Source organism: Sander vitreus, chromosome 8 (assembly GCF_031162955.1).
Source record: "Sander vitreus isolate 19-12246 chromosome 8, sanVit1, whole genome shotgun sequence".
Lineage (NCBI taxonomy): Eukaryota > Metazoa > Chordata > Actinopteri > Perciformes > Percidae > Sander > Sander vitreus.
Window position 1 is genome coordinate 14,194,917 of NC_135862.1, and position 15,124 is coordinate 14,210,040.

The 15,124-nt window shown below is 39.5% G+C and overlaps 2 protein-coding genes across 2 annotated transcripts in view; one reads left to right on the forward strand and one right to left on the reverse strand.

Annotated features, from left to right (window-relative positions):
- Positions 1-8,688, reverse strand: part of LOC144522111 (RNA polymerase II elongation factor ELL) — a 28,719-nt gene extending 20,031 nt beyond the window's left edge. The window contains exons 1-2 of the mRNA XM_078256932.1: positions 8,524-8,688; positions 4,783-4,830 (exon numbers count right to left, since the gene is read on the reverse strand). Of these exons, the coding sequence (XP_078113058.1) occupies positions 4,783-4,830; positions 8,524-8,661 (186 nt within the window). The 5' untranslated portion in view covers positions 8,662-8,688. The remainder of the gene's footprint in view (positions 1-4,782; positions 4,831-8,523) is intronic.
- A 3,129-nt stretch (positions 8,689-11,817) lies between these two features.
- The window catches only part of fkbp16 (FKBP prolyl isomerase 16), a 29,196-nt gene continuing 25,889 nt past the window's right edge, over positions 11,818-15,124 (forward strand). Inside the window, exons 1-3 of the mRNA XM_078256934.1 lie at positions 11,818-12,381; positions 12,892-13,061; positions 13,905-13,993. Of these exons, the coding sequence (XP_078113060.1) occupies positions 11,910-12,381; positions 12,892-13,061; positions 13,905-13,993 (731 nt within the window). The 5' untranslated portion in view covers positions 11,818-11,909. The remainder of the gene's footprint in view (positions 12,382-12,891; positions 13,062-13,904; positions 13,994-15,124) is intronic.

Consider the following 15,124-nt stretch of genomic DNA (forward strand, 5'->3'; position numbering starts at 1 on the left):
AAACTTAAAAATGCCCCTCTTGATATCTAGTAGGGGTGGGAATCACCAGAGGCCTCACGATACGATATCATCACGATACTTATGTCACGATACGATATTATTGCGATTTTAAACTATTGTAATATTCTGCGATATATTGCAATTTATTACCTTTTTTCCAACTTCAAATTTTTCCCAATTTCAAATGATGTCCCCAAAAGAAAACTTTGTCAACATCTGTTTTATCTAAAAAGATACATTTCTCTCTTTGTTCATCTCACTTCAATTTTATTGCTGCAAAATGGGATTGTCAAGCAGACAAACTGACCAACACACATATAATAAAAGATCAATACTTGGCGTCTGTGTATCGATACAGTATTGCCACGGAAAATACTATGCTGTATCGATTTTCCCCCCCTAATATCTAGGCACTTTATGCTTTTTGTGGTGGACTTGGGAATTATTATCTTCCACCACAAAACTAATAAGGATTCTATAAGCCTGTCAAAGCTTTCTGTCTTTAGGTTAAGCGATAGCTTTTTTGGTGTTGGTTTCAAGCTCTTGGGGTTAAGCTTCCTTACTACTGTACACAACAACAACAACACTGCCCATGTTTACTTGCTATGCTAGTGTTGCTCATATCCTGTTGTGCTGCATTTTTAAATCCAAGAACAAAATGTTTGTGATAAGACTCCTCAGAGGCCTGTCCCGACACTCTTAATGTCAACTTTGTTTTCTTTTTACAGTACCAAAGGACTTTTTGGATGGTTAATAATCGGACAGTTGCACAGTTGGATTGTAACATTTATCAGAAGTTACTTGGTAACTTTCTTATAATCATCTAAATATTTAAAGATCTTAGTGATTCCTGGTTTAAACCTGTGGCAAAATTAGGCTTAGTTCTCTTAAAAGATGGATAAGATTTTGTGGAAATTAGTTGAGTGTTTTGCTGAAAAAGAACCATTGTGAAATATGTGAATATTATATAGCTACAGACTTTTCTGACAACACAATAAACAATAAAATTGTGACAGTAAAATGTATTTAAGAGTTAACTTCCTGACTGGACACAACCGCCAAGGATCTCCCATATAAACAAGACATTTTTAGTAAATAAGAGCACCACTCTGCCTTCAGTTACACACAGCACAATTAGCATTATATTTAGATATTTATATATTACACTTTTTTAAACTATTTTTATTGTTTTGATTCTGATGCTGATACCTATATAGCCTGTGGTTGTAAATAAGCACACAGAAGCTCTACTGCCCAAACATTTCCTTTTCCTATTCGTTGCCTTTTTATTTAATAATATTTTATGGTTGTCCAAATAGAATCTTTTAAGGCTCTGCTCGCTGAGTTTTTGGATATCGATCCTATTACTTAACAACCAATCAAACACTATTTAAATTAGCATATTTCCTCAGTCACTTTTTTTTTTAAAGCTGCCTGTGTTATTGTGAGTTTTTTCTCGCTGCTATTTCCAGTTTCCCAGGGACATCTTTCTTCCTAATGGTACCAGATTAGATGGGAATGTAAACAAACAACACAAAGCTACAACAAGAACCACAACTCTGTGTGTGCTTCACTGTGTTTCTAATTCTGGCATATTCTATACACTATATTTTTTATAAATACTGCCACCTTTAGTCATACTGCATGCACACTTTGTGCCAGGGATTTCTGATCTTTTACAGCTCTCTTGTAACCATAAAATGCTCTACTAAAACACTGCCACAGTCACCATGGCATCCTTTGAAATTCCTCATTTGAAGCAAAAAACTGACTAATGACAGAGGACCTAACTAAAGAAAAGTCCTCTTTAAATGCAGGATCTCATGAGGCTGGTTCCTAAAATATACTGTATGATCCAAAGATCCTAAGGCCAACTAGCTCTGCATTAACACAGTGAGCCTCAGACGAGCGAGAACACAGAGACTTTTGCCTCGCTTAACACATCTGGATGAATAGAGCGGCGTGTGCCCTTTCAGAAACACGTGGGACAACTCTCCCTCTCACAGCAATGCCACTGGGAGAGGACGGCTCTCAAACCACATTCCTGTTATTGTTATTCTAATTAGCTTCCAGAAAAAAAAAAAGATGTGTACATACACACTCACACTGCAAAATCTTATTTGCAGTGCGAGCGGGAAGCGAAGCAAAGCGGCGTGGTGGCAGGGGGTAGACTCGGAGCAGCCGTGTGTGAGATAGAGGCCCTGATGTCTCCCAAGGACTCAGCCAAGGCATGGGGTGAAATGGCAAAATAATCAAGAGGGCCGGCAGGAGGGAGCCCAGGGGAAGCTCAGCCTTCACACACAGTCGTTATGAGAATATCTTTAAGAGCACCTCTACATTCCCCTCATCCCAACACCGTTGCCTTTATGTGACAGCTGTGCACATAAGTACAGACAGGGCCATAAACAAAAACAATTACTCTGGCAACTGCAATTCAACATTTATGAACTGAGGAGGAAATGAAACCGATGTCACACCAGTCACACAGATTATTAAAATGTAATGTCCACGTTTCCTACGGCAATACTCATAAAAGTTATAATTCAGTGGTACACAATAATACTGAACCAGTCAATGGTATGCCACAGCTTTGCAGTGTAATAGGTGAGATACAGTGCTCACTAACCCATACAGAAGTGTGAGTGGAAATATCAAGAAGTATGTGAAGTATGTGCTTTTAAATAACAAGCACTGTAGCAATGGGTACAACACATTTCCAATCAATGCACCCTGCAGCCTGGATCTAATAAATAAGAACTAAACGCAAGCTTCATTCTCACTAAATGGATATAGATCATGCCAACAAGCCGACGGCGTTGCCAGCCATGGAAAATAAGCACTTGGATGTGAAATTCCTGGCCATGGGAACTCAGACCAACTCTGACTATATTCCTTAATCCCTGCTGATTATTTCAAAGTAATCCAGAAATCTAATTTATTTTCAATTTCCATCTTTTAGGAAATGTGAAAAATGAGTATCTGTCTACTGCTCTTATTTCTTTATAGTTGCATCACAGTCTCCACTTTGTTTTATTTTCTTTCACTGCTCCATCAAACCCATTCAGTTTCAGTTTAATTTCCTCCAATATCATCCAGTTTTAAGTCTGTTTATACCTCATATAGGCAAGTAAAAATAGCTGATTTTTTTATTGTAATGTGTGAGTTTCAGTCGCCTTGAACACTAGTTTCAGGGGCATCTGTGAGTGTGTGTCTTTCATTGCATGATTACAAGGTTGGCAGACAATTTACAATAGTAGGGCTAAATGCCGCAGGGTCATAGAGAAAGGCAGCCAAAAAACCTCAGCGTGCTATTTCTCGATAGGAGCTTTGGCCCCTGATACCGCTGTGCCCTGGAGTAAAGCCAGGACAGTGATTTGAAGAATTCCTCTGGTTTTTGTGGCCTTGGAAGTGCCCTTTTACAGGAAGTGTGACATGAGCCAGTGAGGACAAAGATCAGAGAGAAGCAGTCGTGGCTTTTGTGATGGAGCTATACAGCTGGCAACTGTCAGTGAACACAAATCTCCTCACTCGCCACACATGACCTCTTGAAGCTTGTGTTGCTTTTGGGGAAGGGTGCGCTCCAGCAAATGCGTATCCAGCAAATAAAAATCTGTGATGCTTTAAACCTCCAACCTGGAGACACAGATACTGGTTATCCTCTCGGTCTGTTGTTTGCCAGACTGCCATGTTCACCAACATCCTCCCCCCACTAACGGCTTAATCTGGCCTCCCCCACCACCACCAATGGTTGCAGCTACCTCATTAATGCCCAATCGTCCAGCTCTGGGACTATTGTCAGAGGGGGAGGGAGCCCGTGCTTGAATTCCGCAAAGCAATTTGAATATGTAATATTCCAACCGAGATATAATCACCAAATCCTATTCAGTGATTAAAGAACACTTAAATTGCACTCATTTAACATTTCTTCATAGAAAGACTCTTATAAGGAAGTTAATCTGCAGCTCGTTTTACAGATGTTTCATTACATGTTTACATATATTATTTGTGTTTTGGTCATATTTTGCGCCCTGCCTAGATACAAATTCCACCGCTCATGTATCATTCCCGTATTTCAAATCTTTCATGTCTGCACTGTAGACAACAGGCATGGAGACATGGGGGCTCCCTGGAGTTCGCCCACCCCCCTACCTCCTCCCCCTCTCTGAACAAAGCCTCCCCAGTTGCAAGCCTGACCCAGTAACCTGGCTAGTAGCCTGGGGGTATAGCGTACCCTGTTTTAGGGCTTCCAGGGTCCGTGTGGGCACACAGGGCCAGCATTTGTGTACAGAGCAAAGTAAGTAAAGAATAAAGTAATAGTGGCCCGGCTAATCTGGCCAGACACAGGCATCTTTCTTTACAGATGCTTCACAGGAATGCCCTCTTGCTTTCAGTGCCAAGTATTTTTGTATATTATGTACTTTGTCTCTGCATACATGTAGTCCAGGATATTTGAAACAACATAGTATAACTGAGCAAATGAATGAAACCTTTCCCTCAGGCTTTGGGCTCTGGTGCATTCAAAGCCGCCATATTCTACTCGTTGATCATTGGATCTTTCAGTTTTAAGAAAGAAAAACAGTCCAAGGCAACAACCCCCCCCCCAAATGAATGACAGTCGGTGAATTTTTGACCTCTTTGTGGATGCATGCAATTGCTTATTGAATGCTTAAGAATCCAATAAGATGTGCAGAGGAACTGTCACAAGTGTGCTCCACAGTAAATCAGAACTAATTAGAGCATTCAATTTCTGAGGCAATAGGGAGAGTATGCAAAACATCTTACCCCCTGGCTCCCCTTGAAGCAAATCGCTGGCTGATTTGATAGTGATGCCTGAGGAGAGAGAGAGAGAGAAAACCAAGAAAATGGTCACTGATTCAGGAATCATGTAAATGTAAAATGGACAGCTCTTACATTATGAGTGAAAATACATCGCCATTGTTCCCACTCTGCTTAGTGGATTTCTCTAGATAACAGCAGTCTGCACTGACCAAAGTGCTGTACATTGAGCATTTACCACAGAATAATAACAATAAAATAAAATAAATACACTGACAGATCAGTGATTTAAGCTAAGACGACATCAATAGACAAACACTTAATTACAGACATAGCAAGGTAAGACAATTAAAACAAAGGGGGGGGGAAGGCCATTGTAAATAGGTGACAAAGCTACTTATGAAACCAATTATATTTTTTTTATGTACTTTTTTATAAGCCCTACATACTGTACTGATCTCCAAGACCACAGTGTACCTGGCTTAAGCTCCAGGACATAATATTGTCTCTTTCCCCCGACCGAAAAAGAAATATTAAAATCATAAAAATATATTTGCCTTTGAGGCAACATGATACACAGTTAATAGATGGAGACAATTATCTGTGAAGTACAGCTGTGCCTGTGATGGACAGCGCTCTTAATTTATTAGTAATAGTTTGGGGAAATGTCTTCCCTATTGTAGAGTATTGTTGTGATTTTCTTCATCATCCGTTAGCTTTTAATATTAACTGGAATAATAAATATTAAAGCACATAATGTTTGTGACAACACAGCCGTAGGGCTAAATCAGAAGTTATGTTATCAGAATTTATCACAAGTGGAAAATAAAGCAGCTTATTTTTTTATATGATCATTTTAAATGACAATACATTATTCATATGTTGTATTTATTGAAGCTGAAACAATTAGCCAATTTATTTGTACCACTTTCTAATATAGAGCCTTCATAAAAGGTGCCCTAAGTTGTAACTAATAGCTTTATAAAAGATTAGTTATTAGCCATTAATAAGAATTTCATTTTTGGTGTTGCCATGTTGTGAAAAATCCCTTTCCCTAGCTTGTTAGAGAGTGAGAGACCTGAGTTCTTATTAATGAATTACCAACATTTAGAGTTGGATGGAGCCATTACTAGGCCTACAATAATAACATATTTATATAAAGGGTGCCTTATTAGAAAGTGATACAGATTAATGAATTACAGGATCAACAGAAACTAAATCAGCTATTTTTTTTTTTTAAATTGATGAATCATTTAAGTCATTTATTAAGTAAAATAAAATACTGATGTCTCTATATGAACTACATAGGCAAATGAGACCATCAGCGAGAAGATTGGCTATGTCTATAAAAGCTATTCTTAAAGCCGATTCCCCGCAAATCGCAGACCAGAAGACATTTTCCCAGCCAATGCTTGGTAGTGAGTAGTATGTTAGCCAGTTAAAAGGAAGCAGGAGAGGATTTTTCTTTGGAGAATTTTTATTTTTGATGTTAAATGTTGTGGTTATGGCTAATGCTGGGGCAGGATCAGCAAATAGAAAAAGAAAATAATTGACTGAAGAACATAAGAAAGCTAAAAGGGACGTTGATAGAGCACAGGGTGAAAACACAAGTCAACCTTGCCCTCTTCCTCCTAGACAGGTATGTAATATGTCGGTTTAATACATTGTGAAACATGGTTTTACATCAATATATGAATTTAAAGTGGTGGCTAAAAAAAAAAAGTTGACTTTGTTTCACCATCGTCATATCACAGTTATTAATCTTACATAGCCATAGACATTACCTCATCGCTATGCATCCTGCAAACAGCTGTTTCAAAAAGAAAAATCTTAATAAAAATATAAGTTGCATCTTGCTTTCACTCGCTTTACACGCTAGCCATATCAAGATCTTCACAACACGAGGAGGTGGTGCACATGGAAAACACTAGGTTACTGCTTTTGTAGCCTAGTGTTAGAGGCCGCCAAAATCGACACAAAATAAAAGTTCCTTGTAGTTACTTTAAGCTGTGCTCCAAATTCACTGGTCCTGACTTCTTAAATGTGAATATTTGTTGTTTGTTTTTTTTTTTAAATCTGCCACAATAGTATATTGAATATCTTTGGACTGGTTGGACAAAACAAGAAGTTTTGTCCAACCAGTTTTTTGAAGGGAAGAATTTTAGCTTTGAAATTGTGAAACGATTGGTTGATCAAAGGAAAGTTGAACTATTGAAACTATTTTAATAATTAATTGATTAAATTCTTTTTTTAGCAAAAGTGGCAAAGTTTTACTGGTTCTGACATGTAAACAAGGAATATTTGCTAGTTTTCTAAGTCTTCTATGAGATTAAATTGAATATCTTTGACATTTGTGTAATTGTGATTTCTGTATTTTATGACATTTCATGGACAAAACAATTAGGCCTCATACTTGTGAAAATAATTGGAAGGTAAATCATTAGTTGCAGCACTAAATTTGATATAAAGGCTCTGTTCATTTTAGGTTTACCAAGCCCCCTTCCTCACCCACAACACAGACATGAAAATCATAAATAAATCAGATCTAATAACAGGACAGTTTTTCAGGTTGAGGTTCCTGAGAACAAAATCTTCCACACCACAGTGGGAGACCAGTGGTCTTTCTGGGGTGGACAGGAGAAGTTTTGGAGTGACTTCTCCTGCCTGCCTGTTTTGGCCTGGAGCAAGCTGTCAGGCTGTACAAGCTCTGGAGTTTACTCCGCTTCACGGACCAATGAGCTCCAGAGCTGGGCGGGCTTCCAGGCGTGTAAAGGGCAAAAAACAATAATACACAAGAGCCCAGCGACAAGTTGTCGAGCACTGCCACCAAGCCCAATGCGGACTAGCTGGGTCCCACATCCAGGTCTAGTTTTACTGTGGCCCAGGCACACGCAAATATAGGCTACTTCTAGTTTTGAACCCAAAACAAATGAGCCTCCAACTGAAGTCATAACTGTGGGACTAACCGTTTTATCAAGCATTGCTCTGGGAAAGACTAAATGATAGACTAAATTATCTCGGTCTTATCTAATGGACCATAAAAGCAATAAAAGTCTCCCGATTCAGAGTCCAATTTGCTTGATAGCTTGTTCATTAATTTATTCCCGAGAGCAAAACGAGGAGAAAAAACAGGGGTTTTTTTCCTTCTTCTTTTTCCTTTTTTTCATTTAATGACTGACACTCATTTGTGTTCGCTCCTAATAATTCATTTCAGATGTAATGTATGTAAAAGCAGAGACAACAGCAGGCTTTTAAAGATCAAGGCATAATCACAAACCTCTGTCATATGTGAACTTTAATGCCTTTTGATTTTTCGGGAGATGACGCTTTGGTAAACAAGCAGACATGCACAATTGAAAATAGCCTGAGCCTCCACATTTCTGAACATTTTACTCAGGGCTTATAGGGGAATTTAATGAAATCCCTTCATTCGTAAGCCTATTGAATTGCCTGTTATTATGATCACAATAAATCAAGCTTAGCCTTCTACTGTATAACAGCCAAAATAAACCAACATGTATCAGCCACCAACGTTTCTGTCGATGAGATTTGAGCTGCTGCACTATTTAAACTTTACTTTTTCTACAAAAAGGGAAGGACACGCTGCGACACAGTTCCCTGAGTTGGGAGGCGATTTGAGAAAATGAAAATATAGCTTAAAAAAAAACCCCACATACACCCACACACACACACACACACACACACACACACAAAAGCTCCAAAGTTCCACCCGATCATTTGTCTTACCTTCAGGTTCTGGTAGGCTTCGAGGGTCCGGATGGCAGTGTCAGTGAGTTTGACGTGATAAATAGTTTGATTCGGGGTGTTTTTGTTGATTTTGCCACAGGAGAGCCCATACCGATGCTCCTGTCTCAGCGCTGCCATTTCTACAACTGAAGACTATTGGCGACATACTGCCTGCTACGTCACAGAGTAGAGAGGCTGTGGGCGGGGCTTACACACACACACACACACACACACACACACACACACACACACACACACACACACACACACACACACACACACACACGAGAAAGGACAAGGTAAAGAAAATTTTACTTTCGCTTTTCAGGTCACACTCGTTTGCCATTTGTACCCTCAGAGTTTCCTTTGATCTATTTTTGATCCCAGTTGCACTCATCCAACTGGATTTTGGTAGATGCACTCTGTGTCACTGCAACAGACACACACACACACACACACACACACACACACACACACACACACAGTCAGTGGTGGAAGAAGTATTTAGATAATTTAAAGTAGCAATATACATTATATACAACAATATAAAATTACTTACAAATATATATTTGAGTAGTAATTTACAGAAAAATGAAAAAAACAACCACTTTAAGTATCAAAACTAAAAGTACTTATTATGTAGAGTGACACCCTTCAAAATGTTATATTATTATTCGTGTTACAACTAGCAATTAAATGAAATCATTGATCAATCGGTTGATTATTTTCTCAATTAACTGATTATTAGATTTTGTCTGTAAAATGTCAGAAAAATGCCCATTACAACTTAGTAAAAAGTGACACATTAAATATCTTGCTTTGTCTGACCAACAGTCCAAAACCCAAAGATAATCAGTTTACTATCAAATAAGAGTCTCAGGAAGGAACTTGTTTTGGTGGAACATTTGCACCTCGCAAAAGAAAGTGCCACATACACAACATTAAATGAAGTTAACTGTTCACTCAACATGAGCTATTTAAATTAGCTGAACACATGGTTAAACGTAATTTGCTCTTACCAGTGTATCGCCTTGTGTAGTTCATCCACGGCAATCCCCACCAATCAGTCCCAAAATGTCCTAGTTAATAAATCGTAACAATCATTCCCCCAACCAAGCAGGTTTGCCTTATCGCACGATCCAAATTTTCTTCAAAACTTGCCATTTTCAGCATGTGGCTTGCTAGCTCCAAGTTTCAGCACACAGAGAGCGGAAGGTGAGGGACATCGCACCGGATGTCAGGCTTTATCCTGGAAATGTACTTCCGTTGATTTCCACATTGGCTGTGGATTAAATTAAAGTGGCCATATTATGCTCATTTTCAGGTTCATAATTGTATTTTGAGGTTGTACCAGAATAGGTTTACATGGTTTAATTTTCAAAAAACACCATATTTTTGTTGTACTGCACATTGCTGCAGCTCCTCTTTTCACCCTGTGTTCAGGTCTCTGTTTTAGCTACAGAGTGAGACCTCTCACTGCTGTAACATCTTTGTTGGCAGTCGCACATGCGCAGTAGCTAGGTAAGGATCACATCATCTAGCTAGCTGTTTGTTTCTACAACTTCAGTAGTACAAGGCAGGATTAGCCAGGAGACTTCTTCTAAACGAGGGTGCACTTCCAACTTTGCGTGGAATACCTGCAGAATAAGGACATGTAAGTAGTTCTTTTGTAGATTATGGTGAACTAGTGTGTGTTGTAGCAGTGTTTTTGCCATTCAGAACGAGCTAGCATGCTACAGTTAGCCACCTCGTTTCGGCTAGTGGCGTAAAAAGCCCTGCAGATTTTGAACAGTTCACCCGGAGACTGAAGGCAGGACACATTCAGAAACCAGTATCTCACTCAAAACAGCATGGATGTTTTTTTTTTCCCAAGTTTGTATGCGTGTGGAAGCACCAGAGACACAAAATAATCCAAATCCCAAATCCCAGAAAGTGTTTTTTTCATAATATGGGCACTTTAAAGAAGCCTCACAGTCACTAATGCAGTGTTTATTTACAATATGGCTGGGAGGATGTTTCTGTCTTATTATCAGTATTATACTTGATGACGTATAATATTTTCTTATTTTTTTTATTCCCTTTGGTAAAACATGAAGAGATCAATAACTTTGAAGTGGTCTACAAATGTAACAACTGGGTAATGTTTTCTGTGCCATTCAGTTGCTGAAAATGCCAGATTCATAATGTTTACTCATGTCTTAATAACAGTCAGACATTTTAATCAACTAGTGCAGTACCCGTTAAAAACGGGCCTGTTCAGAATGGGCCAACTGCTTGGTCTCCGGTATTGCTGCTTGCAGCTTTCTTGAGAACCGCTCATCCAAACAACTTCACACTCGACACTGTGCTTCTTTGGGTCCTGAGAAATACATCCGCCATGTGTCCCCTAGCGGAGTATACACGTCATTTGCTAACAGCTAGCTATTTGGGACCAGGCTATTTCTGAGAACAAAAGCGTTTTATTCTGAAAGTTACATCACTGATGCCTGAAATGTTTAACTGTGCTACAACGTAACAAATCCGATCTCTCTTTCTTCATCTTTCTTCATCTGTTCTTGAATGTGCTGTAGTGAGTGGCGAAGAGCATATCATTTAGGTTCTCAATGAACCTGAAAAAAGCAAACTTCATTTAATGACCCTCATGGGTTAAAAATGTAGCAATGTTTACAGTTTCAAGAATAATTGTGAATCTACCTAAATGAATTATACACGTGAAATTGTTTACATCATAAAAAACATTTTTATGGTAATCTGTAATCTAGTGGCAATTTTACAGCCTACAGGTTGCTAGTGCTGTGGTGTTTCTAAAAAAGTGAAAATAAAAATCTCCCAACGTAACTCAAAGCAAATTAAGTTAGAGCTTGTATTTCCTGAGATCTTATTGGTAGATTGCATTTATGGACACTGCTTTGTGGGGCACGACGGTGAAGTCATTAAGAAGCTTACAGACGTTCTGGCAGATTAGGTTTTTCTCTTCTAATCCTGCAGATTACCACTGCACAAGCCTGCTGGCTGGGAGTGCTTTGTTGCTCAGCACAGTTTCTTTACGTTGATCATTTTTTGTTGCTGCGATATGACTGGACTATGTAGACTAAGGACCTAGAGGAGGAGTAAGAGGAGGTCAAAGTGCAACAGAACTGCAGAAAGTACGTAACTGCAGACGGGACAAGGCTTTTGACTGTAGAACTGTAGATGAAGCCAGGATTTGTATTCTGAGTTGGATTTAATGAAACACAACATGGATTTTTATAAATATTGCATCATGGAGACATTTTCTTTGTTTTAACAGAGTGTAAGTAGCAGAAGTTGGTTAACAACAGAACTACTAACCTGCACCTAAGTGGAACATTGGCTTTGACAAGGAGGATCATCTCTTTTGGAGGCTAATGCAGATGGTGTCCATCTCTGTCAGCAGTATAATGGAGACAGAGCCATGTTGTGAAGAGCATAAAGACCCTGCAGTGGAACGTACAGAGCCTGAGGTAAGAGAGGCCATTTCTGAGCTTGCTGACGGGGACAGTCACACTGAGCTGCCTTGTGGGCCTGCAGAGGAAGCCGAGGAGCCAAGTGTACAAGAGCAGACTGAAACAGAGAGCTGCGCCGGAGAGAGTAAAAGCACTGAGATAAAAAAAACCTCTTATCTTGAGCGAAGTGGTGACACAGAATGCAAGGAGCGGAGGAAACTGAAGAAAACAAACAGTTGGAAGATGGTGCGATTCCAAGACCCATCAATGGAGGAAGATGTGTTAGAAAGAGACAGCTCAGCAGAAAGTCTCTTTCCAGAATATGCGATGGTGGAGTGGACTTCCTCCACCTTTGAGGAGCTGTTCGCGGCAGACGATTGGCAGGACATTACAGGTGAGGATACTTACCAGTAACTAGTGCGTTTCATTTATTTAAAGGGGCTGTTCTTGACATTCAGAACATTAATAGCCTATAGTAGCTAACAAATATTTGCTATGTAAATATATAGTGGACTAATGGCGTCCTGAGCAGAGAATGAAGTCCCACTCCCTCTGTGTGTGTTGTCATCCAAGCTTCTCTGTTTTGAAAGCCGGTCCGGCCGCGCGTGTATGGTAGTGCATGTGGCCGTAAAAAAACTTAGGTATTTTAATATTGGGGAATGGTCTGTTAGAGCTGTGTGGAGGCAATCCCAGCCTGGTGCTTTTTTTAGTATTTCGAATACAGCCCTTTTAGCTTTAACTTATATTTAATTTTGTATTGAAACCACAAAAGAACAAAAGTGACAAAAACGTGCTTGAGCTCCAGCTCGGCATGTTTGTGGCTGTTTCTGAGCAGGTGTTTACCAACAACCAGCAGATTAAGCCAGCTTCATCCTGCATGACCTTCCCTTCTCTCCTCACGCAGAGGACCGGCTGTTGAGGAAGAAGCTGGTGGATTCCAGATCCCCCCACGCCCTGAGCCCCACCTGGGGCGAGGAGGTTACTGTGAAGATGCAAAGTGTCCTGGAGGACCGCACTGTGGTGGAGAAGGACGGCAGGCTTGTCTTTGTAATCGGAGAGGGAGATGTGAACCAGGTAAAAGCTTTTTACTCGTAGCTTTTTCCACTATAGAGTGCTCATATTACATCACACTTTAATTTTGACCAATAGAGACTGAAACAAATACAGACATGCTAGCAGCTCTGTGAGGCTGAACTTAAGTACAATGGTGCCTGAGCCAAATGCTGACGTCAGCATGCTAACATTACAATGACAATGCTAACATACTGATGTTAAGCAGGTATAATGTTTTCCATGTTCGCCATCTTAGTTATGCGTGTTAGCATGCTAACATATTCAAATGAGTACAAAACAGAAAGTGCAGGAGGCTAATGGGAATGTCGGTGGCGCTAGTGGAAAAGTCTAAGGATCCTAAAAACATTTTTTTTTATTCATTTTTTAATTATTTTTGGGGGTTTTCATTTTTGGGCCTTTAATTGACAGGATAGCTTGAAGACAGGAAAGGGGAGAGAGAGGGGGGACGACATTTAGCAAAGAGGCTAAGAAGCTAATCCAGGGTATCATGAAGATGTTTCTGTTCGGAGGTCTGCACACAGTCTTGTATCTTGCCCGGTCCAGCTTTGCCCACAACATCTCATTTTGACATCTTGTGTATTTGGACTCTGATTTGGGCAACTTGATTTGGCCCCCAGCTTCGAGTTACGCCCCCTTCAAGTTATACCCCCTTCAAGTTATACCCTTCTCTTGCACAAACCCTTCTCTTGGAACAGCGAGACTTGGAATTCATCATCAGATCTTTTAGTCAATTAAGGACATTGAAATGCACAACATAAAGTTATACTTAAATACATTTAGTGTAATTATATAAAAAAGCTCAGTCAGTCATCTGAATGACATATTGTGTTTTGACACCTGTAGGCACTGGAGGAGTGTGTCATGTCCATGCAGAAGGGCGAGATCACATTACTGCTGGCAGATTCACTGTATGCCTATGGACTTCTGGGAAGGTAAGGATTTTCCAGTTATGTTCAATGATAAACGATTGAATCAAGGAGCATGTTGAAGCAGAAACAAGACTTAGCCAGTTATAATCTTTTCTATCTAAGTAGGCCTCTTGTACTACTTGTTGCTGTGGGAGCAGCCTGGTTATCCAGGGGTAACAGGGTTAATGAACCATAAACAGGAGCAGATGGCTTCCTCCTAACACCCTTCAGAGGCAGCCTATCAATGGTGTGCTTGTAACCTCACAACCTATGAGAGGACACCACTTATATTACGGCCAATGGCTCAGGTTTACGATCTTTACACCATTAGAGAGCCAGTATAAACGCAGAGGAGATTGTGTGTCGCTGACGAAACCCATTGTTTATAGTTTAATGTTACTGATGATAACCTCAACATGTGAGAACAAGACATTAATGTGATTGTGTAAGTGATTTGATATGATAGTCTATACTAAACATATCAATGAAAATATTTGTCTTTTAAGGTGTGATTAGAGGAAAAACGTGTAAGCAATGTGTTTTGTTTATTCTCTGGTTGATTATGTTGTAACAAATTACTTTCTGTAGTTCTCGCTGTTGTAAAGCTTTTTAAGCAGACAGTAATGTACTGTATATTAAGGTCTTTCATAAACGGAAAAATTGTGGCCATTAAAGCGATTATATCAACACTATGCCCATGTTAATGTAAGCCCACACCCATTAGAGTAAATTAAACATTATTAGATAGTTTTAACCTAGAGCTATGTGTGCTCTATCAGTGGACAGCACAAAATGGTGTTAATATAAAAAGCCAGAAAAAAACTGAAATAAAGAATTTACTTTTTATTTTGGATGACATGTACAGTGCAGTGATAACTAAACGACCATTCAGCTACGTGTAGGACAAGCTCTACCATTACCAGAGTAGCTGTACAGCGGAGTTATGCATAAAAACAAACATGCACCCAGAATTATCATGTGGCACTAAAAGCCTTAAAAAGGTGCAGGATACAGAACTAGATTCATAATTTGAATCTATTTTTACAGGCTGAAAGTAAAACACAGTCCATCTAAACATTGTTGACAACATAATGTTCAAATGTGCTGAACGCTGTGTTGTGAAAGCATGTTGTTTTTTCTGTGTGTGTACTATAC